The following is a 27,320-nucleotide window of genomic DNA, read 5'->3' as shown; positions in this document are numbered from 1 at the left end:
CTGTTCACAGTATTCTAGATGTGGTCTAACAAGTGCCTTGTATAATTTTGGCAAGACTTCCCTATTTTTATACTCCATTCCCTTTGAAATAAAGGCCAACATTCTATTTGCCTTCCCTATTACCTGCTGAACTTGTATGCTAGCTTTTTGGGATTCATGCACGAAGACCCCCAAATCCCTCTGTGCTGCAGCTTTCTGCAGTCGTTCTCCATTTAAATAACACTTATCTCCTCTATTCTTCCTGCAAAAGTTCATAACCTCACATTTTCCCACATTATATTCCATCTGCCAAATTTTTGCCCACTCACTTAACCTGTCTGTATCCCTCTGTAGACTCTTTGAGTCATCCTCACCATTTGCCTTCCTATCTATTTTTGTGTCATCCGTAAACTTGGTGATAGTACATTCACTTCCTCATCCAAGTCATTAATATGTCTTGTAAATAATTGAGGACCCAGCACTGCTCCCTGTGGCACTCCAGTAGTTACAGGTTGCCATCCTGAAAATGCCCCCCTTATCCCAACTTTGTCTTCTATTAGTTAGCCAATCCTCAATCCATGTTAATATACTACCCCCAACATCATGGGCTCTTATCTTATTAAGTAGCCTTACGTGTGGTACCTTATTGAACACCTTTTGGAAATCCAAATATATTACATCTATTGGTTCCCCTTCATCTATCCTGCTTATTACCTCCTCAAAGAAATCTAATAAATTTGCCAGGCATGATTTGCCCTTCACGAAGCCATGCTAACTCTGCTTGTTTACCTCCCAGTTGCCGTCTTCACGCCTGTTACCCCCGTCTCCCCCCATACTCCCTCCCCGTTCCTAAACCCCTCCTGACAACTTCATGCCCCCTCCCAACCTCACCCCACCCTGACATCTTCATTCTCCCCCTCCCAACCTCACCCCATCCTGACATCTCCTCCTCTCCCAGTCGCTCCTAGACCTTCCTCTCCCACCCCCGATACACCATCCTCTCCCACTCACAGCTGGACCTTCCTCTCCACCCCCTCATCCATCATCCGTTGTGAGCAGACCCGCAACAGTGATTTTCCAACTTTCGTGAGCTGCTTCACCATGGAGCCATGTCCATAAGAATCCAGCCAGTACTCCATGGACGTTCCTCCAGTGTGTCATTGCTGTCGGGCTCCAGCAGCTTCTGCTCCTCAGAAATCCGCGATGTGAGCAAGGCCCTGGCAGTAAGTCCTGACTTCTGCATGTCACACTTGTCAAGACGTGTTCTGCACCAGTGTGCACTCATGCCGACATGGGCAGACGATCCAGAGTGGGGGGATGATTCCGGCGGCCTGGCCTCATAATGATATGCAAATGTATTACAATGAGGTTCCCGACATCCAATGGTGGGGAACGCAGTACGCCACTGGCAGGCTGAGCAGATGATTGCAGACTAGTTTCACAACGTCGTGAAACCGATTTCTGACCTTCTCGCCATATTGTCTGCTCACGCCGCCAAGCATGCCTGACACTAGCAGGCACGCAAAATTCCACCCATATTGTTGTAATATCTATAAAGAGCTAAGAACTAGGAGACAAATTTCACAGCTGCACTAGAGACTCATGTACCATGTAACAGATCCAAACTGGTCCTCCTTTTGTACAAGGCAGAATGGCAAGCACTAAACATAAAGACATCTCATCTTTCCAAGCTCAAAGTGTGAATATTACCAACATCAGGAATCCAAAAGGCAACAAGAACACATAGCACGGTGGCGGTGAGTAAACCTGAAGCATTTTAAATTAATTTAGTGCTGATTTGGAAAATCAGCATTAGTGCTAGAGGAAAATCTGAGTGAGCCATGCAAAAACGATAAACGAAATGTCGACCAGCACAACAATGATTGCACAGCTACAGCCCGTAAGCTAAAGATTTCATAGAAGATTAAAAAGTGCAGATTGACATTCGGTAGTTTCCTAAAAGGCACTAGCAATGAAGAGAGGGTCAGCTATATCCTTCTGTGGGCAGGAGAAATGGGATTAAATTTATTTAACAGCTCGGAGCTTACCGAAGAGGGCAGCAAAATGTCAAACATATTTTTTGAAAGATTCAGCACCCATCTCCATTTAAAATTGAATCAATGGATCTACTGGTATGAATTTCAAGGCCTTAGACAGGAATTAGGTAAGTCCATTGGTAACTTTGTAACAACATTAAAAAATGCAGCTAGAAAATGTAAGTTCAAGGGCACAGATGAAAGGCTGATAGATCAACTAATTTGGGGCCCTGCACGCCCTGAAGTACAGAAAGCGCTAATTGGGAAGGACAAGCTCACAATATCGCAGGCTGCAGACACTGCCAGAACACAAAGCCACGAGCAGACAGGTGAAGATACTGACTACCCAAGCGGCTAGCCTTCAGTTGAGGGCTCGGAATCCTGCAGCAAGTAACTCACTTCCTGACTCCACAAAGCCTGTCCACCATCTACAAGGCACAAGTCAGAAGTGTGATGGTATACTCTCCAATTGCCTGGATGAGTGCAGCACTCAAGAAGCTGGACACCATCCAGGACAAAGCAGCCTGCTTGATTGGCATTCCATCCATAAACATTCACCCCCTCCATCACCGACATGCAGTGGCAGCAGTGCGTGCCGTCTATAAGATGCACTGCGGAAACTCACCAAGGCACTTAGAAAGCACCTTCCAAACCCACAACCACTACCATCTAGAAGGACAAGGGCAGCAGATGCATGGGAACACCACCACCTGGAAGTTCCCCTCCCAGCCACACACCATCGTGACTTGGAAATATATTGCTGTTTCTTCACTATCACTGGGTCAAAATCCTGGAACTCCCTCCCTAACAGCACTGTGGGTGTACCTACACCACATGGACTGCAGCGGCTCAAGAAGATAGCTCACCACCACCTTCTCAAGGGCAATTTGGGATGGGCAATAAATGCTGGCCCGCATCCCATGAATGAATAAAAAACATATTGAGCCAAGAAAAAGGCAGCAGGGCTGATGCAGTGCGGCAGCAACAAAAGAATGTACAACAAAGAGAAAGATGTACAGAAGCTGTGGACCACCACATGAATTCACAGACAGGAGGAAATGTCCCGCATGTGGATAAATCTGCAGAACTTGGGAAAAAAATGTGCACAACAAAGGGAGAAGGTGGTACATGAGGCACCAGAGCAACTGAGCAGGAAAATAAACCCGGGTAGATGGAAGATGACGGTGAATTTGAGAACACAATCAACATAGGAACCATTCTACTGCATGAAATAGCTGGATGCGACAGTTCCCAGAGAAAAGAAATTCACTTAACTCACCGAAGCACAGGAAGGAGGTCAGCACTTCAACAAACATGCTAAATCCCTACCTGGACTGTTGAAAGCATAAAGTACACATGTACAGGATCCAAACATGAAAACCTGGAGCCCAGCAAAAGTTGTTGTTGAAGCTGAGACACCAAGGTGTCTGAGACCAAGGTAACTGAGACCAAAACCAGTAAGCAAATGAAAAGAAACAGAGTCCCCATTTGACCTACACCAGTGTTGGAAAAACAGAAAAGACCATCGGCAATCCCAGAAACATCAATATCCAGGGAGACAACATTAACAACATCACCATCAAATGACACAACATTAGCATCAGCAAGCATGACTCCTGCAACATGAGGGACAACACGTACAACATCACCCGTGCAGCATGGCAATTCACCACTAAGAACAACAAATGCCAATCTACAAGGTGGAGACACAACATCTTACCACCTAAGCGATATCGTGAATAATATTTTTAGAAAAGAATTCATATACACTATAAAAAACTCTAAGAAGAGGTTCAGTTTATTTCCAAAAGTCGATTGATAATCTTCTTTATTTTAGAAAAGTTAATGATTGGAACAGCTATATTGATAGGGATATTATGTTTTAAAGAAAGGTGGGTGTTATATATTCAAAAACAAAAATACCTGGAAAAACTCAGCAGCTCTGCAGCATCTGTGGAGAGGAGCGCAGTTAACGTTTCAAGTCCGAATGACTTTTCAACAGAACTAAGTAAAAATAGAATAGAGGTGAAATACAAGCTTGTTTAAGGGGGTTTGGGACAAGTAGAGCTGGATAGAGGGCCAGTGATAGGTGGAGATAACCAAAAGATGTCACAGACAAAAGGACAAAGAGGTGTTGAAGGTGGTGATATTATCTGAGGAATGTGCTAATTAAGGGTAGAAAGCAAGACAAGCAAGGTACAGATAGCCCTAGTGGGGGTGGGGTGGGGTGAAGGAATCAAAAAAGGCTAAAAGGTAGAGATAAAACAATGGATGGAAATACATTTAAAAATAATGGAAGTAGGTGGGAAAAGAAAAATCTATATAAATTATTGGGGAAAAAAAGGGGGGGAATTGGAAAGGGGGTGGGGATGGAGGAGAGAGTTCATGATCTAAAATTGTTGAACTCAATGTTCAGTCCAGAAGGCTGTAAAGTGCCTAGTCGGAAGATGAGGTGCTGTTCCTCCAGTTTGCGTTGAGCTTCACTGGAACAATGCAGCGAGCCAAGGATGGACATGTGGGCATGAGAGCAGGGTGGAGTGTTGAAATGGCAAGTGACAGGGTGTTATATATTGTTGTATTATCTGCAAATATCTGTAAAGAGCTAAGAACCAATTAGCTTGGAACTAATTGTTAAGTATAAGTGTTCCAGGGAGACACATTTAATGGCTGCACTAGAGACTCATGCTGTGTCACAGAACCAGTCGTTCTTTTGTACAGGGCAGCATGGCAAGTGTTAAATATAAAGAGCTCTCATCTTTCCAAGCTTAAAGTGTGATTATTACCAACATCAGGGATCCAAAAAGCAACAAGAACACATTGCACACATCTCTTCAGCCACCACCATTCCACTGAAGAGATGGCTGCTGACACCAGTGAGGAAACTGAGGACTGAGGCAGAGGATTATTGCAACGCAAGCCACACTGCGACCAGAATGACTGTCAAGCAAATCATCAATCTCCTCGCAATGATATTCAAGCACCTGGATTGATCAAATGGGGCATTTCAGTATGCTCCAGTGAAAGACTCCCAGAAAGTGGTCTGCTACACTCTACACAACCTGGTGCTGCAGTGGGGGAGGCCCTGGCTGCTGAAGGCATAATGGAACGAGGAGGAAGATGAGGAGGCCGATGTGACTGCATAGCATCTTGTTCTACATGAGGGGCTACTTGCAAGGTGCAAAGATATGGGCATAAGGGAGGCTTGTGAGACACTTATATCTACTCCTTTCAGCTTAGCCTAACCACTGCAACCAATCAGCCAAATAAAGTTGTACACTCCAAGCTCACTAATGCCAATCACCTCTGCTGTAACCCCAGAGCCCCCTAGGCAGCACTTAAGTTAACACATGCCACTTTTGCAGTGCCAGAGGGCTACCAACATTGGATGGAAACTTTCATTAACAAAATCAGACATTTATTAGATTAATCATCACACACAAGCAGGTAATAATTAACTGTCTAATCACCAAATGCATCTAGTGTGTTTTCTTAAATCTTTTGCAGGTGCTCAATGCCAGCCGTGGGGGCAAGCTTGCTATCCTGTGGCTTGGGATGAACTTGGCAGCAGCCTTCTGGCTGCCTGAGACTTGGTGGGCTAGGCATGCTGAGGGGCTACTGCATGGTTGCAGGAGTCTCCTCTATCATCACGGCACCTTGAGGTGTTGGTGTCACTGACAGAGGGGCTGAGGAGCCACTGTCCACACTCAGAACGCCCTGAGAGGAGCCCTCATAAGACAAAGGTAGTGGCTCCTCCTTCCTTGTAAGGCACACTTGTATCTCCCTGCTGACCTGAGAAGGACGAGGACCTAGTTGAGACTCCAGGTGCCATCCCCCTTTCGCTGTTACCCCATCCTTGAACCCATGGACAAGGCAATAACATGTAGGTCTGCCCACACCTCCAGCATCCACTGATTGGCATATTGGATGTGGCTCTCCATGAGAGCCGCTAATCTCTCGATGGAGGAGGCCATGAGTGCAGATGAGAGAAAATAGCAGCACTCATGGCCTGGATGTACTCCTCCACTGTACATGCCAGGGCATGGATATCCTCTGGAAGCTCCTCCAGATCTTCATGCACCTCACAGTACAGTTCCAGCATTGCTGCCTCATGGACAATTCCAGAGGCAGGTCATCAGCCTGGGGTTCAGAATGAGCCTTGCCTCCCGTAGTCCTCCAACTGTCCTCCATCATCAGGCATGTGCACGGTGCTGAGTGTGGACAGTGGTCAGTGATATCAACACCTCAAGGTGCCATGATGATAGAGGAGACTCCTGTACCTATGCAGTAGCCCCTCAACATGCCTAGCCCACCAGGTCTCAGACAGCCAGAAGGCTGCTGCCAAGTTCATCCCAAACCACAGGATAGCAAGCCTGCCCCCATGGCTAGCATTGAGCACCAAATTGTGACCTTGAATCTATTCCACTGAGATGAAAGTATCTGCACTAGTGGAGGGTGCAGGAGGATGATGTGATGCTGCACCCTCTTAGGAGGAGGAAAATGAGTGCCCCCATGATGGTAGCTCTTCCTGTGGTTGACCTGTGAGAGAAAACAGAATAATCTGCACTTTTCACTCCTCCAGATAGGAGTCCACAAGTTAGCTACATCTCACATTGATGTCTGCACATTGGAGGACACGTACACCATCCCTCATGTTCACCAGAGGCTTCCCTCATCCCTGATGGTGAGATGACCCAGCCTCCTGCATCTGCATTCCAGCCGCCATCTGCTATGGAACAGCTAGCCTGATACCCTTCCAGCTCAAGAGCCTCTTCCTCCATGGGATTCAGAATGGTGTTGATCGGGACTCCACCACCAGTCTTCCCCGTGTGGCATTCTGGGCTGTCTTCTCTTGTGGTAACACAAAAGAACAATGTGAGTAGCCACTCTAGAACAAACACAATGCCTAATCACCTTATACATTTGCTGCTGTGGCCAATGCCATGCCATTGGGCCACTTCGGAGTGCCTTGAAAAGGTCAATAATACCCGGCTGATGTCCCCTGACAGTTCTGCAGCCAATCCTTTCCAAGGAGATGCTGCAACCTGCAACCATTGCCACTCACACGATGAACTCTCCCTCCCCAGCATTCACGCCTTCACTTATATCCATTTGCTGCTTCCCAAAGAGAACTGAGGTGTGGTACTTAGCCTTCCAGTGCGGAGAAACTTGTTGACCCACTTGCGGCACTGCAGCCATGTTCTCCCTAGAGCTGCCAACCTCCTTTGCGATCTCTGCCCAGGCTTGCTTGATTAGGTGGGTTGGTCTCCTCTTTCTGTCCTTGGGGAAGAGGACCTCCAGCCTTGCCTCAGTGGCCTGAAGAAGATCACACAGGGAGTTATCACTGAACCATTGGCCTCTGGGATCTTACTTCTACCATGCGGACAAGCAGTTTCCTTGTAAGGATGCTGGTGACATGGTCAAAGGTTCCTAGATGCTGAGGTGTTCAATGATTCCTGGATGCTGGGGGAGGAAGTCAAAGGCTCCTGAAAGCTTGGGGAGGGGGTGGTCAAAGGTTCCTGGATCCTGTGGGAATGTGTGGCACGGGCACCTCTGGCCCTTGATTGTGGCCGGCTTTAGTCTTCTCAGGACACTTACAGAAGGATTGCTGAGGCAAAGACCTTTCAGATCAGAGTTTGGGTGCTTTCAGCCCTTGAAGCATAGCGCCAGCACTTCCACATTAGGTGATAATGCAACTGCCGTCTCTTAGCCCACTTCTGGCTGCTGAGTGATTGGTCACCCCCTCTTGCCAACTAGGGATGGACAATAAATGCTGGTCCAGCCAGTGAAGCCCACATCTGGTGAATGAATAAAAAAAAATGGCTGGCCGGCACGGGACTGTACCACAAATGGGAGTTGGAGCAGGAGAGCCTTCGCCACCTACTTTAGGTTCCACCTCCCCTTTCCTGTCGGATCCTGAAAAATCTCAGCCACTGCCTTAGCCACAATTGGTTACCACTGGAAGTGAGGAATATTAAGAGGGACATGTAACTCCTACTATGGATTTTACGGTGATAATATTTGAATAGGAACACACATTTTGTTTGACATTTCTATTCTACAAGTTAATCTCATGATTATTCTATACTACTTAGTTTAAGTGGGCTCGGGAAAGGTAGCTTCAGCATCAGAGAGTGAAGCCATGATGGGGAAATTGTGTTGATATTGAGGAAATGCATCCGAGGAAGTTCTGGTTTGACTAGTAGCCAGCGTTTTGCTAGTGAACTTGATATACTCTAGAACTATTTCCCTCTTTTAACAAAAGTTTTGATAATTAAATGGAAAGTTAAAATGGCTTTGTGAAATAATCATGCTTTTATATATTGTAATTATTTTATATTTTAATCTCAAATTACAATGTTTATAGGTATGGCCCTTTTTGACATTCTTATTTTATAGGATACAAATAATGGCATGTTGATAATGACCGCTAAAAGGGCAACAAACTTAGTCTGGTCTTTAATCTTGATGACCATCATTTTAAGTTATAGAGAAACCAAATCAGTTTGATGCAAGTAAACTGTCAATAACAACATTACCACAATGACTTCACTTCAAAAGTATTTCATTGACTGTAAAGCACTTTGGGATAGCCTAAACGTGCCAAATAAGTGTAACTTTGTTCTTTTTGTTTCTCTCCTACTTTATATAGTAAAGAATCATTAGATCATGTATTAAATTTAAAACTCAAAATGTCAATATAGCCTATGACTGTTAACATGCATTTCATTCAGTGTTTTATTATTTTTCAGAACTCTTCAAATATATATCCCAATCAAACATTTCTTCTACAACATTATCCATCCAGAGTATAGTGCAGTAACAGATGTATACGTGTTGATGTTCATGGCTGATGTTGTAGACTTCATTGTCATTATCTTTGGTTTTGGAGCATTTGGGGTATGTATTTTTTTATTTTCGAGAATACTTAACATTGTCTGAATTAATGGTGGTAAAATGTCTGTAGATTTCCCGATCACACACCAGAAATTTGGCGGCTCACATTGTTTCTCCAGGGTTTCTATTGATCTTCTGTAAAAGTTACGGTAGAAGGTCAGGAGGAACCCCAAGAAAATTTTGCTCCATTATCTTTTCAAATCTATTTACAGTAAATATTTTATCCCAGAGTGTTGTGGTATATCTTTTTTTTTATTCATTCACGGGATGTGGGCTTCGCTGGCTGGGCAAGCATTTATTGTCCATCCCTAGTTGCCCTTGAGAAGGTGGTGGTGAGCTGCTTTATTGAACTGCTGCAGTCCATGTGGTGTAGGTACACCCACAGTGCTGTTAGGAAGGGAGTTCCAGGATTTTGACTCAGCGACAGCGAAGGAACGGCGATATATTTCCAAGTCAGGATGGTGTGTGGCTGGGAGGGGAACTTTCAGGTGGTGGTGTTCCCATGCATCTGCTGCCCTTGTCCTTCTAGATGGTAGTGGTTGTGGGTTTGGAAGGCGCTGTCTAAGGTGCCTTGGTGAGTTTCCGCAGTGCATCTTATAGACGGCACGCACTGCTGCCACTGCATGTCGGTGATGGAGGGGGTGAATGTTTATGGATGGAATGCCAATCAAGCAGGCTGCTTTGTCCTGGATGGTGTCCAGCTTCTTGAGTGCTGCACTCTTCCAGGCAATTGGAGAGTATACCATCACACTTCTGACTTGTGCCTTGTAGATGGTGGACAGGCTTCACTTGGCCTTCTAGATGGCAGTGGTCATCGGTTTGGAAGGTGCTGTCGAAGGAGCCTTGGCGAATTCCTGCAGTCCATCTTGTAGATGGCACGTACTGCTGCTACCGTGCGTCGGTGGTGGAGAGAGTGAATGTTTGTGGAAGTGGTGCCAATCAAGCGGGCTGCTTTCTCCTGGATGGTGTCAAGCTTCTTGAGTATTGCACTCATCCAGGCAAGTGGGGAGCATTCCAGCACATTCCTGACTTGTGCCTTGTAGAAGGTGGACAGGCTTTGAGGAGTCAGGAGGTGAGTTACTCATCGCATGATTCATAGCCTTTGACCTGCTCTTGAAGCCACAGTATTTTTATGGCTAGTCCAGTTTAGTTTCTGGTCAATGGTAACCCCCAGGATATTGATAGTGAGTGATTCAGTGATGGTAATGCCATTGAACATCAAGGGGTGATGGTTGGATTTTCTCTTGTTGGAGATTGTCATTGCCTGACACTTGTGTGACGCGAATGTTACTTGTCACTTGTCAGCCCAAGCCTGGATATTGTCCTGATCTTGCTGCAATTGGACATGGACTGCTTCAGTATCTGAGGAGTCACGAATGGTGCTGAACATTGTGCAATCATCAATGAATATCCCCACTTTGTGACCTAATGATGGAAGGAAGGTCATTGATGAAACAGCTGAAGATGGTTGGGCTGAGAACACTACCCTGAGGAATGCCTGCGATGATGTCCTGGAGCTGAGATGATTGACCTCCAACAACCACAACCATCTTCCTTTGTGCTAGGTATGACTCCAACCAGCGGAGAGTTTTCCACCTGATTCCCATTGACTCCAGTTTTGCTCGGGCTCCTTGATGCCACACGCTGTCAAATGTTGCCTTGATGTCAAGGGCAGTTACTCTCACCTCAACTCAGGAGTTCAACTCTTTTGTTCATGTTTGAACCAAGGCTATAATGAGGTCAGGAGCTGAGTGGCCCTGGCAGAACCCAAACTGGGCATCAGTGAGCAGGTTATTCCTAAGCAAATGCCGCTTGATAACACTGTTGATGACCCCTTCGATTACTTTACTGATGATCGAGAGTAGATTGTTGGGTCGGTAATTAGCCAGGTTGGATTTGTCCTGCTTTTTGTGTTCAGGACATACCTGGGCAATTTTCCACATAGCTGGGTAGATGCCAGTGTTGTAGCTGTACTGGAACAGCTTGGCTAGGGGCGCGGCTTATGAATATCCCAACACACTTTTGTCATGCAAGCATGATGCTGATTTAACAAAGCATGAGTCGCATACTTGTTTCCTAAATATTCTTAAGAACACATAAAATAGGATCAGGAGTAGGCCATTTGGCCCTTCGAGTCTGCTCTGCCACTCAGTACGATCATGGCTCATCTTCTATCTCAGTTCCATCTTGCTGCACTATCCCCATATCCCTTAATTCCCTTAGTATCCAGAAAGCTTTCAACATTTGTCTTGAATATACCCAGTGACTGAGCATCCACAGCCCACTGGGGTAGAGAACTCATAAGATTCACAACCCTTTGAGTGAAGACATTTTTCCTCAGTTCAGTCCTAAATCGCTGTCCCCTTTATCCTGAGACTGTGACCCCACGTTCTAAATTGCCTAACCAGAAACATTTTCTCAGCCTCTAACCCTGCCAAACCCCTTAAGAATTTTATATGCTTCTACTCAATCACCTATCATTCTTCTAAACCAGGGAATATTGCCTTAGCCTACTCAATCTCTCCGCTTAGGTCAATCCTCTTGTTCCAGGCTCCATTCTAGTGAACCTTTGTTGCACTACCTCGAGGGCAAGTATGTCCTTCCTTAGGTAAGGAGACCAAAACTGCTCATAGTTCTCCAGGAGTGGCCTTGTCAATGCCCTGTAATCACTTCATTACTCTTATATACCTTTGTAACAAAACCTTTGCAACAAAAGCAAACATACCGTTTGCTTTCCTAATTGCTTGCAGTACCTGCATGTTACTTTGTGATACATGTACATGGCCACATCAATCCCTCTGAATGCAAACATTTCCTAGTCTCTCTCTGTTCAAAAAATATTTTGCTTTCTTTTATTTTTCCTACCAAAGTAGATAATTTCACAATTCACTACATTATATTTCAGCAGCCATGTTCTTTCCCATTTGCCCATCCTGACTGTATCCCTCTGCAGCCTCTTTGTATCCTCCTCAGCACTTAACTTCCACCTAACTTTGTATCATTAGCAAACTTGGATATGTTACACTCAGCCCTCTCATCTAAGTTAATAATTTAGATTGTAAATCGCTGATGCCCAAGTACTGATCCTTGAGGCATCCTGCTAGTTACAGGCTGCCTATCCAAAAATGTCTGATTTATTCCTCTACTCTGTTTTCTGTCCATTAACCAGTGCTCATTAGCTATTTCTATGATGGCTAACCTTCCACCCTTTTTCCAAAATGATTTTTCTTTCCTCCATTACCAATTTGTTTACTGCTTTTTTGTCCATCTATGTGTGTTGATGTCTCATTCTCAGATCTCCAGCAATGTTCTGCTGTAAAATAAATAGCCAACTCAGAATCACAGAATCTCACAGTGCAGAAGAGGCCCTTCGGCCCATCGAGTCTGCACCGACATGTGAGAAACACCTGACCTACCTACCTAATCCCATTTACCAGCACTTGGCCCATAACCTTGAATGTTATGATGTGCCAAGTGCTCATCCAGGTACTTTTTAAAGGATGTGAGGCAACCTGCCTCCACCACCCTCCCGGGCAGCACATTCCAGACCATCACCACCTTCTGGGTAAAAACGTTTTTCCTCACATCCCCCCTAAACCTCCTACCCTTCACCTTGAGCTTATGTCCCCTCGTGATTGACCCTTCAACTAAGGGTAACAGCTGCTTCCTATTCACCCTGTCCATGCCCCTCATAATCTTGTACATCTCGATCAGGTTGCCCCTCAGTCTTCTCTGCTCCAATGAAAACAACCCAAATCTATCAAACCTCTCTTCCTAACTTAAATGCTTCATCCCAGGCAACATCCTGGTGAATCTCCTCTGCAACTGCACCAGTGCAATCACATCCTTCCTATATGTGGCAATACAGTACTCCAGCTGTGGCCTCACCAAGGTTCTATACAACTCCAACATGACCTCCCTACTTCTGTAATCTATGGCTCGATTGATAAAGGCAAGTGTCCCATATGCCTTTTTCACCACCCCACTAACATGCCCCTCCGCCTTTAGAGATCTATGGACACACACACCAAAGTCCCTTTGTTCCTCAGAACTTCTTAGTGTCATGCCGTTCATTGAATGCTTCCTTGTCAAATTACTCCTTCCAAAGTGTATCACCTCACACTTTTCAGGGTTAAATTCCATCTGCCACTTATCTACCCATTTGACCATCCCGTCTATATCTCCCTGTAGCCCAAGACACTCAACCTCACTGTTAACCACCCGGCCAGTCTTTGTGTCATCCGCAAACTTACTAATCCTATCCCCCACATAGTCATCTATGTCTTTATATAAATGACAAATAATACGGGACCCAGCACAGATCCCTGTGGGACACCACTGGACACTGGCTTCCAGTCACTAAAGCATCCTTCTGTCATCACCCTCTGCCTCCTACAACTAAGCCAATTTTGAATCCACCTTATCAAATTACCTTGTATCCCATGTGCATTTACCTTCTTTATAAGTATCCCAAGTGGGACCTTGTCAAAGGCTTTGCTGAAATCCATATAGACTACATCAATGCTCTACCCTCATCTACACACCTGGTCACCTTCCCAAAAAATTCAATCACATTTGTTAGGCATGACCTCCCTCTGACAAAGCCATGCTGACTATCCCTGATTAAACCTTGCCTCTCCAAGTGGAGATAGGGACACAAATCATCTGGACCTGGATATTTGTCCACTTTTAAGCCTGCCAACACCTCCAGTACCTTGTCACTCCCTATATCAATTTGCTCAAGATCCTCGCAGTCTCTCTCCCCGAGTTCGATACCTTCATCCTCATTCTCTTGGGTGAAGACAGATGAGAAGTATTCGTTCAACACTCTACTGATGTCCTCTGGCTGCACCCATAGATTGCCCCCTTGGTCCCTTATGGGCCCTACTCTTTCCCTGGTTATCCTCTTCCCATTGATATACTAATAGAATATCTTGGGGTTTTCCCTACTTTTACCAGCCAGAGCTCTCTTATATCCCCTCTTTGCTCTCCTAATTGCTTTCTTAAGCGCCACCCTGTACTTTCTGTACTCCATTAATCCCTCGCTGATTTGCTCCCCTTGTACCTGTTAAAAACCTCTCTTTACTTTCTCATCTTATCCTAAATATTCCTGGTCATCCATGGTTCTCTGGGCTTGTTACTCCTTCCCATCACCCTAGAGGGAACATGTTGAGATTGTACCCTCCCCATTTCCTTTTTGAACACCCCCCACTGTTCCTCTGTAGATTTCGCCACAAGTAGCTGTTCCCAGTCTACCTTGGCCAGATCCTGCCTTATTTTACTAAAATCTATTCTCCCCCAATCCAAAACATTTTTATGCAACTTATCTATTTTTTTGTCCATAACAAGCTTAAATTGTACCATGTTGTGGTCGCTATCACTAAAATGCTCCGCCACCACCACCTCAGCCACCTGTCCGACTTCATTCCCCAGAATTAGGTCCAGCACTGCACCGTCCCTTGTTGGACCCTCTACATATTGACCTAAACAGTTCTCCTGTACACATTTCAAGAAATCCACTCCATCCAAGCCCTTAACACTACGTCTATCCCAATTAATATTAGGAAAGTTGAAATCACCTAATATAATTACCCTATTGTTATTGTTTTTACACACCTCCACAAATTGTGCACAGATTTGCTCTTCAATTTCCCGCTGACTATTTGGGGGTCTATAATAAACACCTAACAATGTGGCTGCCCCTTTTTTATTCCTAATCTCTACCCACAAAGCTTCATTCAATGCTCCCTCCAAGATATCATCTCTCCTTACTGCAGTAACTGATTCCTTAACTAATAATGCAATGCCTCCTCCTCTTTTACCCCTCCCTTATCTCATCTGAAAATTCTATATCCCGGAATGTTCAGCTGCCAATCCTGCCCATTCCTCAACCACGTCTCTGTGATGGCTACAATATCACAATTCCATGTGTCAATCCTCACCCTTAACTCATCCGTTTTGCCTATAATACTCCTCGCATTAAAGTAGAGGCCATCCAGCCATGCCTTACTCCCTTGAAACTTAATGCAGCTGTACTCCCTCTGACTTGATTGTTTTACTGCATTATGATGTGTCCCATTCTGCTAACATTCTGTGTCCCCTCCCTCTGCCGAATTAGTTTAAACTCCTCCCAACAGCACGAGCAAACCCGCCCACAAGGATGTTAGTCCCGCACTGGTTCAGATGTAGACCGTCCCACTTGTACAGGTCCCACCTTCCCCAGAAATGGTCCCAGTGATCCAGGAATCTAAAACCTTCCCTCCTGCACCAACTCTTAAGCCACATATTCATCTGCGCTATTCTCCTATTTCTGAGCTCGCCAGCACGTGGCACTGGGAATAATCCAGAGATTATAACCCGAGAGGTCTTGCTTTTTAGTCTATTGCCTAACTCTCTGAATTCTTGATGCAAGACCTCATCCCTCTTTCTACCTATATCATTGGTACCAAAATGTACCATGACCTCTGACTTATCACCCTTCCCCTTCAGGATGTCCTGCAGCCGTTCAGTGACATCCCAGACTCTGACACCAGGGAGGCAACACACCATCCTGGAGTCACGTTGACGGCCACAGTAGCGCCTATCTGTTCCCCTGACTATAGAATCCCCTATTACTATTACTCTTCCTCTCTTCCTCCCCTCCTGTACAGACAGGCTGCTTATGGTGCCAGAAGCTTTGCTCTATCTGCACTCCCTGGAGGAACCAGCGCCCTCATCAGCCTCCAAAATGGAATACCGATTTGCGAGTGGGACCCCAGGGGACTCCTGAACTACCTGCCTGTTTCTCTTGGACTGCCTGGTGGTCACCCATTCCCTTCCTTCCTCAAGTCCCTTCAGCTACGTTGTGACCACCTCTCTAAACATGCTATCCACGATGCTCTCAGACTCGCGGATGCTCCACAGTGTCCCCAGCTGCCATTCCAGCTCTGAAACCCGAGCTTCCAGGAGCTGCAGCTGGACACACTTCCTGCGCACATGCTGGTCCCGGGCACTGGAAATGTTCCCCGCTTCCCACTGGAGCACACCATGGCTTTGAGCTCTCCTGCCATGACTTTCCCTTTAAATTAAACCTTTTAAATCAATTACTCCAGGGCCCTTCTTTCCTAATCCTCGTTACTACAGATTATACAAACTATAAACCACAAAAAGACCTTAAACTATAAGCAATAAAAGTAGGAAATACTTACCCGACCTTACTCAGTACTTAGCAGTGATTCCTTTCCCTTGTAGCCTTTACTGCTGCAGCAGGGCAAGACCACTCTCTGAAGATTTAAGAAGTTGGATAGCAAAGAAAAATGCAAAGAGCACCTCTTCCCCTATGCACCGAATTCCCACTGTGCACCAAATTGCCAATACCCACACTCACTCTGGCTGTGTCTCACTCAGTATGAGGTCTCTCCCCTACTCGTGTGCAAGCACTCTGCAAGGTTACTTAATGATTATCCAGGATTTTATGGCGCCAGGGTCAAGGATGTCACTCAGTGGCAGCACAGTATTCTAAGGAGGGAGAGTGTACGACCAGAGATTGGGGTCTAGGTAGAAAGAGGGATGAGGTCCTGTAGGCAGAATTTGGGGAGCTACGAAGAAGACAAGCAAGCAGGTCTTCAAAGGTGGTGATCTCTGGATTACTCCCAGTACCATGTGCTAGTGAGTATAGAAATAGGAGGAGTGAAAAGATGAATGAGTGGCTGGAGAAATTGTGTAAGAGGAAGAGCTTTAGATTTCTGGGACATGGGGCCTGATCTTGGAACCATACAAACCGGACGGGGTGCACTTAAATAGAGCCATGACCGAGATGCTCGTGTTTTAGGGGAGAGTTTAAACTAATTTGGAAGTGTGAGGGGAACCAGGATGTAGCATTAGGAAGGATAAACAAAGTGCACAAAGGATTAAGAGAAGCAGATAGCGCTGGAGTCATAAATAGTAAGGTTTTAGGTGGAGTCAGACTGAGAGGCAATGCAATAAGGCCTAAATTAGGTTTACAGTGTGTTTATGTAACACAGGAACCATAATAGATAAGCTGGTGAGCTGCAAGCAGAAATAGCCACATGGGAATATGATGTTATGGCAATAACAAAGGCTTGGCTCAAAAAAGTCCAAACACCACTTGAAAAAAACTATAATTCTATTAAGTGGCCATATCTCTGTCAAAATAAGTAGGCATTCAAATTCAAGTCAAAAAAAAACATAATCCTATAAAGTCATCATAAATTTGTCAATATAACAAAGCCCTTGACAGCTTTGTCAACAGCCCCTGCTAACCTAAATCATTTGTGGGTTCATAGCTTAACCAAACATAGATAATGAGATTCCATTGCACAATCATGTCAATGAACCCTCCCAAAGTTGAATATGTTAAAGCCTTTGAAATTATTCAAAGAACTCAGCCACCTGTTCAGGCTTTGAAGCAGTGGAATAGATGCCTTAGCTGTAAATCAATGGAAATATTAAGGCACAGGTTACAATTGACACAGTCAAATCTGAATTTCAATACTGTTTAATGCAGAAGAGCACTTTAACCACTCTATCACGTATTCTGGTGCATCTGAACACTTTTCTACCTTCGCAATGTTGGTCAATTTAATGGTCAATTATCCTTTAAGAACAAAGCCTTATCATCAATCAGTGCATTTAAAACATACTTATCATACAGTGTCTTATTATAACATGTGAAGTTGACAATATCTTTTGGATTTATTTGTCAAAAGGTTCCCAACTCCAAAAAAGGGCTCTCACATGTTTGACAACACCTCTGAACTGGTATGAATCTTGTTGCCTTCAGAAGCCAGCCCGACTGCACAAAAATTGTTGGCGGGGGTGGGAGGGGGTGCAGTCTGGCGATAGAGCTAGCAACATCCGGACTGCAGCATGCAGACTTGTGCACCACATCCTTATCCCACTCCCTTCAAAATTGCAAGCAATGGGAATAGGGGTGGTAATCCTGGAATAGGGTTCTGCCCACCATTTTTAAAGCCCACCCAAAGCAGTTTGGCTCCGCATTGGGATAGGAAAGTATGGGAAAATCCAACAGGGAAGGAATGAAAGGAGGAATGTGTTATGATTCTGAACCAGACCCCCAAGTCCTTGGTATGATCTGGTTAGGGACCAGTAACTTTTTGTTTTAAGTTGACAAAGTTTGAGATTCAAGACACTGGCTAATAGAGTAAAGCCACAAGATTCCATGTGCCTTGAACAAACAAAAAAAATTACTATACCAGGTCAGAAAGACAATATTGATCTTATACTCTAACATTCAGGGTTAATATGAGGTCCAAGTGAATTAACCCAGTTTATATCAGGATAAATGAAGTACCCCCATTATCACTGCTCTATAATTTTTGCAGCTTTCTGTAATTTTCTTGCAAATTTGCTGTTCACTTGCTGGTGACCTTTAGAATATGCCCTGTAGTGTAATGATATCTCTATTGTTTAATTTAAATCAAATAGGTTCAGACCCTGACCTGTTCAGGACATCCTGTCTCTCCAGCACTGTAAAAACAATCCTTAATCATTAAAGCCACTTGTGATGAGATCCAACTTAACTTCTTGTGGAGCGGGTTCCAGGAACTTCAAGTCCCTGCAGGCAGCAGGAGTGTCACACCACACGGTACCATAAATAGCAGGTGCAACCAAGAAAGATTCCATAGGTTTCTCAACAACACACTCAGATGTCAGTAAATACTGTGAGTCAACCAATTTCATTCAACTCTGTCTCTCTCATGAAGGTTCACCTTTACCTTCGAAGATCCCACCTCAGAATACTCTCCAACTCAGACAGTGACAACGATGGCTAACCTTGTAGGGTTTCAATTTCATCTCCTGAGATTCCATTCTTCTGGATTCCAGAATCTGCATTCAAGCACCAACTCTCAAGCACAACTTCAGCTCTTCAGCCACACTGAGCAAAATACGACTGCTCCAATGGGGTACCTTTATCCCCACAGCCCTCAGCACAGAATTCTCCTGAGTCCTCTTCAATTGCCTGGGCTTCTCCTGAGCCCTCACCACTTAAAGTTTTTTTTAAATTTTCTTTATTCTTCCAGGGCATCGTTGGCAAGGCCAGCATTTGTTGTCCATCTCTAATTGCCCTTGAACTGAGTGGCTTTCTGGCCCATTTCAGAGGGCAGTTAAGAGTCAACTACATTATTATGGACCTGGAGTCACATAAAGGCCAGACTAGGTAAGGATGGCAAATTTCCTTCCCTAAATGGTATTAGTGAACCAGTTGGGTTTTTATGACAATTGATATAGTTGTCATGGTCACAATTGCTGAGATTAGTTTTATATTCCATACCTATTAATTGAATTCAAATTCCACCAGCTGCCGTGGTGGAATTTGAACCCATTAGCTTGGGCCTCTGGATTACTAACCCAGTGATATTACCATTACACCACCATCTCCCCAGTCTTAAAGTCTGCAAACTGCAGCCCTTTTTCTGCTTGGCATCTCTTTCTCTGCTCCTCTTTCTTTTTAACTGACCCTTCTCCCAGTCTTCTGCCCAGGACTTCCCTTTGGGATTTCTCCCTGCCCCTTTTCCCTCTCCCCTGCCTGGGACTCTTTCCAATTATGGCACTCTGCCCCTGTTTTCCTGCTGTTTTCTCTTTTTTTCCTTTTTATGCAAGTGCACTGCTGTCAGGATGGCCGAGCCCTTTAGCTGACAGAATGCGCATCTGCATGGTCCTAGTCGATGCATGCGTGAAACTCCTGCTGCCTGCCAGGACTTGGGGTTCCTGGATCCTGGTCCACAAGAAGTTAAGTTGGATCTCATAAGTGGCTTTAATGATTAAGGAGAATTTTTACAGTGTTAGAGAGGCAGGATGTCCTGAACAGGTCTAGGTCTGAATCTATCTGATTCAAGTTAAACAATAGAGATATCATGGCCAGGATTTTTCATGTGGCGGGCGGGCTGGGTGGGAGCGGATGGGGCAGGCATGGAGTCGATCACCACCCGCGATCATCTCCGCGCCACCATTTTGCGTGGGTGGGCCAATTAAGGCCCGCCCAGCGTAATACGCGATTGGTAGTGCTCAGCGCTACCTGTGCAGGCAGGGGGAGGAGGGAGAGTCAGGGCCAGCGCTGTTTCGCGTGTGTGTGCAAAAGAGCGCAGCAATCTCCCTGAGGCATGGAGCTGCCTCAGGAAGATTGAATGGATATTAAAATAATTAAATAAACGATCTGAAAATGTATTTCAGGGGAGATGTTTTCATATTTATGAAAAATTATTTATTTATTTAATAAAAACTTCAGGAAACCTCATGCCGCTCGTGGATGAGGTTTCGTGAAAAACACAAAGGCCACCTGGGCTTTTCGCCTGCCCATCAATGAGAAAGATAGAAAGTAAGATGAAGCTGAAAAAAGGGGTGCATGAATGATGTTAAGTTGAAAATACATGTGAGAACTAGGCTGAGTATAGGTTCAGAAGGACAATGAAAAATAAAATGTGGATGTGAGTCACAAGTTCAAGGTGAGAAGCAGGAGGTTTAGGGGAGATGTGAAGAAAAACTTTTTTACCCAGAGGGTGGTGACAGTCTGGAATGCGCTGCCTGGGAGGGTAGTGGAGGCGGGTTGCCTCACATCTTTTAAAAAGTACCTGGATGAGCACTTGGCACGTCATAATATTCAAGGCTATGGGCCAAGTGCTGGTAAATGGGATTAGGTAGGTAGGTCAGGTGTTTCTCACGTGTCGGTGCAGACTTAATGGGCCGAAGGGCCTCTTCTGCACTGTGTGATTCTGTAACAGAGAGAGTATGAGAAAAGACTAGCAACTAACAAAGTGGAATACAAAAGTCTTCTGTAAGCATATAAATGGTAAAAGTGTAGTAAGAGTAGCAGTGCAGACTAAAAAGGGGATATGCACATTGAGACAGAGCGTGTGGCTGAGATACTAAATGAATACTTTGTAGGGGAAGAAGATGCTGCTGATGTCATAGCGAAAGTTTAGATAGTTACCTGGGCTAAAAGTTGATAAAGAGTGGGTATTAGATGGGCAGGCTGTACTTGAAGTTGATGTGCCAAAGTTGCTGAGCGAAGTAAGGGTGGAAATTGCATTGTACTGGCCATAATCTTCCAATCCTCCTTAGGTACAGGTGTTCTGCTAGAGGATAGGACTGAAGAATTGCAAATGTTACACCCTTGTTCAAGAAGGGATGTAAGGATAAATCAGACTACAGACCCAGTTTAACCTGGGTATGGGAAGCTTTTAAAGTTAATAATTCAGAACCTTGGACAAATGCAGATTAATTAGGGATTTTTAAGAACAAATGATGTTTAGTTAGCTTTATTGAGTTTTTCATTGAGGTAACAGAGATGTTTTTTCTTATTCATTCATGGGATGAGGGCATCGCTGGCTAGACCCATCCCAAATTACCCTTGCTCAGAGGACATTTAAGAGGCTGGTCAGAACAGGACAGCAGATTTCCTTCCCTAAAGGACATTAGCGAACTCGATGGGTTTTTACAACAATCAAGAATGGTTTCATAGTCGTCATCATTAGACTTTTAATTTCAGCTTTTTATTGAATTCAAATTTGACCATCTGCCGTGGCAGGATTCAAACCTAGGTCCCTAGAGCATTACCCTGGGTCTCTGGATTACTAAGATAAAAGCATTTTTACTTAGTTCTGTTGAAGAGTCATATGGACTCGAAACGTTAACTGTGTTCCTCTCTGCAGATGCTGCCAGACCTGCTGAGTTTTTCCAGGTATTTTTATTTTTCTCTGGATTACTGGTCCAGTGACAATACCACTATGCCATTACCTCCCCTAGGTCTTTGATGAGAGTAACGTGGCTAATGTGTATATGGACTTCCAAAGGCCTTTGATAAAGTGCCACATAATAGACGTGCCAGCTAGGTTTAAGCCCATGGAATGAAATGAAAGTGGCAGCATGCATGCAAAGTTGGCTGAGTGACAGGCAACAGAGGTGAACGGTTGTTTTTCGGATGAGAGAAAGGTACATAGCTCAGTTCCCCAAGGGATCAGTATTAGGAGCAATGCTTTTCTTGATCTATAATGACCTAGACCCTGTTGCACAGGGCATAATTTCAAAATTTGCAGATGACACAAAACTTGGAAGTATTGTAAATTGTGAGGTGAATTAGAGACTTCAAGAGGAAATAGATGGGTTGGTGGAACGGTCAGCTACGTGGTAGATGAAAGTTAATGCAGAGAAAAATGTGAAGTGATACATTTTGGTAGGGAGAATGTGCAGAACCAATCTAAATTAAAGGATGCAATTCTAAAAGGGGTTCAGGGACAGAGAAATTCAGGGGTATATGTGCATGAATTGTTGAAGGTGGCAGCACAGGGTTGAGAAAGTAGTTAAAAGAAAAGGCATATGGGAACCTGAACTTTATAAATAGAGGTAGAGAATACAAAAGGAGTTATGATGGACCTTTATAAAATCTCCTTTTCTTTTACTGCTGCCACTCTGCTTAATCGTTAAGACATTGTGGCTCAAAACATAATGTAACTTGATGGACAAGTGCCATTCTGGACTATTAGTAGCACGCTCCTCCCAGTCATTAATCTCAATGCTTCAAGGAAAGCTTCAGAGTGTCTTTGAGGCAGTTTTTTTTGTCTTCCCCTATGCTATTTGACATTGAGGAAATATAACTTCAAGAAGGAAACTAATGTTTGTTAGACAGTCCTCCCATTGAATCTGGAGGATGCAGTGGAGGCATTGATAATGGAATTTCTCTAATGCTCATATGTGTCGCTGATACACAGTCCAGGTCTCACTGCAGTGTAGGAGGGTGGTGACAACAACTGCTCTGTATGCTAGGACGTTTGTTGACTTGCAGAGGTCTTTGTTGTCAAACACTTGCTGCCATTGTTTGTAGAAGGCTGAGCTGGCACAGCTGATCCAGTGTTGGACCTCCTCATCAATGATGGCCTTTTGAGAGAGGTTGCTGCAAAAGTATGTAAATTGATCAAGAATGGTTTGCAAATCTCGTGCAAAGTGGGCAATGATACTGCAGTCATCCACAAACTGTAGATCATGCATATTTATGGTGGTCAATTTAGTTTAGGCACAGAGGTGACTGAGGTTTTCCACCTAGATGGTATTTAATACTGACACTAGAGGGCAGTTGGTCTTTGATGAGGTGAATAGCCACTGTCAGGTAGATTGTAAATAGTATGGGGCCTATCACACAGCCTTGCTTGACCCTAGTCTGGATTTTGAAGGCATCTGGTTCAAACCTCCCACTGAAGACGAGTGCATCATATCATCATGAAGCAGTTAAAGGATTGTGATTAAGTTTCTTGGACATCCAAATCTTTGGAGCACAATACATAGAGCGTCGTGATTTACTGAGTCAAGTACTTTGGTCAGGTGAGTCCCTGGTGTTCTCAAAATTTTTCTTGGATTTGTGTGGCAACAAGGTCCATGTCAGAGGTTCCTCTGGAAGGTCTAAAGCCTGTGTTTCTGGGAGGATATGCTCAACCACAGAAAGTAGGCGACTTCGGAGAATGCATGTCAGGATTTTCCTTGCTATGAACAAGAGGGAAATACCTCGATAGTTTCCACAGCATGATTTATCTCAGATGGTTACTAGTTTCACTTTCTGAAATCAGGTTGAAGTTATTTTTCCTCCCAATCATGGAGCCTTGATGTGAGCAAAAGTCTGTCAGCTTTGAAGACCTCAGCTGGAATACTGTTGTGATATGATATACATATACCTTTAAGGATGAGTATCTTAAACTGGTGTCAATCACTACCACCTCGACACAAATGTGATGTAGTAGTCCTATGACTCTGAACTCAGTTTACAGTAGCAGCTTGTAGAGGTCAGACATGTATACACAATCTCCTAGGTAACATTATACGTATATAATCTTAACTTCTTATAAAGAACCCACATTACTGTTTCACCAATCCTTGCTGTATGATTGGTACATTTATGTTGAATAGAAAAATGTAATATGTTGATAGCATGGTTTTTGAACGTTTGACTGAGAAGTATACAGCCCTTCCACATGCAGCAGCAGAACTGGTGCGGAAGTGAAACAACTATCAAATACTAACTCAGCCTACGTAAGTGATTATACGGCTCTGTAGGAATCCTACACACTCTACCTTCATTCTGGAACATCACACCTCACTCCAGCCAGCAGGGACCAGGCCCTGCTAAAATTGTTAAAATTTGAGAAAGTTTAACTAGTATAAGTCTACCTTCTGCAAAGTTTGTGCAGGAACAGAGATTAAATAGCAGACTCCAGAGTGCCTAGCTTTAAGTAGAACTCCACAGACAGGAGAGAATGCATTACTGCTGCTTGCTGCCCCTTCAGGAGGTTAGGAAGAAGTTAAAACACTGGACACTGGGCTAGGGTAGAAGCGTCCATCCAGCAACAGCTCCTAACAACAAGAAGAAACTGCAAAAGTCTTTAAAACTTTTTAATTACCGTTTGAATCTCTGCAGGTGTATTTTGCACCTAAATCACTGCTTTGTGGGAGGAGCTACAGTAAGTATAGGAAAAGCAGAAACAGCTCAACAGCGTGACCATTGCAGTCAAGCAATAATCTATGACCAGCTAAGGTGGTGGCCACTTAAGATATTGCAACTCAGTGAGCCAAAAAAGGCTGAATAGCTGTCCTCTTCCAAAAAGTCCTAGGGCAGAATTTTACATTGATCGGGTGGGTGCATGCCCTACCCATTGGATGCGAAATTGCGCAAGATGACATTGGGCAAGCGTCCTGATGTCATTCTGTGCTCGCGCGGTATTTCGGTCGGCAGGCATGTGCAACAGCCAGAAGCACACTCGCTGACAATTAAGAGACCAATTAAAGTCATTAAGAGTGCAATTGTCTCTGATTTTCCATGGTCCATCCAACCTTAACGGTTGGCGGATGGGCGAATTGGCCAGGTGGACTTTGCATTTTTCATGAAACCTCATCCAAGGGTGGGATGAGTTTTCCATTATTAAATGAAAGATAAAGAAAAATCTGTGGACAGCATTTTTATGATGTATATGTTCAGGTGACTGATTGTGATGCTTGGACATTTTTTCCTGATTTTAGAGCTTTATTTCATGGTTTTTCTGGTCTTCAGCTCCCTGAGGCAACTCTCTGCCTTCAGGGAGCTTTCTGTCAGTGCTTGCCCGCGCCCACGCTGATGTCAGCACGCCCACCTCCCGGTCCCACCCCAGCAGTGCTGAGCTTCTCAGCGCGCGCTTCACGCTGGCTGACCGTTAATTGGCCAGCCAGTGTGAAATCGCAGTTGGTGGCCCATTCCCCGGCTGATCCCAGAGCCCCCAATACCGCCTGCCCGCCGACCTAAAACCTCTGCCCCTAGTAATCCTGCAAAAAGCCACACGATGACCACAACATTTCCAACACTCAATTAGAAGGCAGAGGACCTCATATCTGAGTTAACTTTGTTCCAACAGTGTATAGAGCTGTGTTTTTTGCACCTCAATATCCTCGAACCAGAAAAACAAGCCATCAAAATTAAAATTGCTATAGGCAACGAAAGCCTCCACATACTGAACACTTAAGGTCTGATTACCTTAAAAATCCAGATAAGATATGGTCAACACTCAAAGATCAGTTCCAAATAAAACTCAACTTCCGAATACACAATCTGGAATTTGTGTCTTTTAGGCAACAACTGATAGAGCCCATTGATTAATTCATACGTAGATGCAGAGACAAGGATTGTGATTGCAACTTTATGGCAGCAGAGCTTGCCAACAGAATAATCGAGCTCATGATAGAATCTACCCCAACAGAACTGTTCCAAAAAGACCTCTTAGACCAACCTAAAGGTTACAGCATGAAAGCACTATAGCAAAGTGGGTGAAAGTACGAAGTCATACTACTAGGAAGACGGAATCTACACAGCCTGTGTAATTTGTCTACTATTGCTATGACAGCCAATACAGTCAACCAAATAATCAATGCAGGCAATGCAGCCTCATACATGCACCCAGAAATTGCCTAGGTTTTAACACCATATGAAAGCTATGTGGCACCAGAGGACATTGGAAGTGCCAATGCAGAAAGCGAAGACCAGATCAAGTGGTCCGACATCACAAGAAGCTACAAACAGAGGCCAGACAGATACTGTATTCCAATCAACTAAGAATGTGTATCAAACAGCGTCAAGACAAGAGCCACGAAATTTCTGTCCAAGCTACATGGTCAGATGATGAGGATGACCAGCACATCGATACATGAAGTGAGCAGACATTCAGGACTCTGAACATCAAAGAATTCACAATGGTACCCGACAGAAGCTTTTGCCACCATTCAAATTATATGCCCACAAATGCACAGACAGCATAACCTATATGCAAAACTGGGTACCTGTGCAAACAATCTTCCACTTTGCACATTGAAATGTATGTACCCACCGGAACAAGTGGTTCGACATCACAAGAAGCCACAAACAGAGGCCAGATGTGACAAATGATGGTTCAACCAGCCACTGCCAAACTCACCACATACAATGGCTCAAAGATTCCATTCCTTGGATCCATTGCACTTAACTATCGCGACAACAACTCACCCAGGTGTGGACACCACAAGTCCAGTGATCACAGGCCTAATGGCCTGCATTCGCCTGACCTTGATTATATCAATGGTATTGTGAAGACAATAATGAGGACCATAGACCACAAGGAGCGCCATTGGAAACTCCGTGCTTTCACTGGGATAAGACTGCTCAACTCTGCAACGCAGATTATCAGCCTACACAACACAGCTGGAGCCGAATATGTCTCCCCATTCTGAGCGTACAAACTTCATCATACTGCGGAACCAATGTGGTATTACTATTCGGAAGACAATTGCGGACAAACCTTCCTAGTCATCACTTGTCATTACTTCCAGGAGTACAAGATGCATTGATTGTAAAACAGGGGAAGATAAAAATGCCCACGTCCTGCATGCAGATAACAAATTACCCAACCCGAATGTTGGACAAAAAGTTCAAGTTCAACACCCAACTGATGGCACCTGGAATCCAGCAGAAATCGTCAGCATTTGCCCAAAACCAAGAACATGTCACGTACAAATACCAAAAGGCATGACAGTGCGATGAAACAGATGCCAAATCAGAACAATGCCACAACCAGAAACACCAAGTAATAGTGAATAGAGCATGATCTAAGACGCAACACAAACAAAACACCTCTAACCAGCATTTTGAAAACAGGCAACAGCCTGCAACTAAGATCACTGTAACTAAGTTTGGACAGATGAGCAAAATGCCAATACATTTCAGAGACTTGTAAATTTATTACTTTGTTTATTCAGACACAATGTAATTTGTTCTTGTGTCATGTAAATAGTTTGATTCTTTAAAGGTAAACCTTTAGTTTAGAAAAAGGGGGATGTTGTGATATGATGTATATGTGCCGTTAAGGGAGAATATCTTAAACTGCTGTCAATCACTACCACCTTAACATA

The 27,320-nt window shown here is 44.3% G+C and overlaps 1 protein-coding gene across 1 annotated transcript in view; it reads left to right on the top strand.

Annotated features, from left to right (window-relative positions):
- Positions 1-27,320, top strand: part of LOC144679989 (piezo-type mechanosensitive ion channel component 2-like) — a 1,019,816-nt gene that overhangs the window by 926,806 nt on the left and 65,690 nt on the right. Inside the window, exon 43 of the mRNA XM_078541050.1 lies at positions 8,765-8,912. Coding sequence (XP_078397176.1) covers positions 8,765-8,912 — 148 coding nt within the window. The remainder of the gene's footprint in view (positions 1-8,764; positions 8,913-27,320) is intronic.

The sequence above is a fragment of the Cetorhinus maximus genome, chromosome 4, assembly GCF_964194155.1.
Source record: "Cetorhinus maximus chromosome 4, sCetMax3.hap1.1, whole genome shotgun sequence".
Taxonomy (NCBI): Eukaryota; Metazoa; Chordata; class Chondrichthyes; order Lamniformes; family Cetorhinidae; genus Cetorhinus; species Cetorhinus maximus.
The sequence above is the reverse complement of the archived record's forward strand: the minus strand, read 5'-3'. Positions and strand labels throughout refer to the sequence as shown.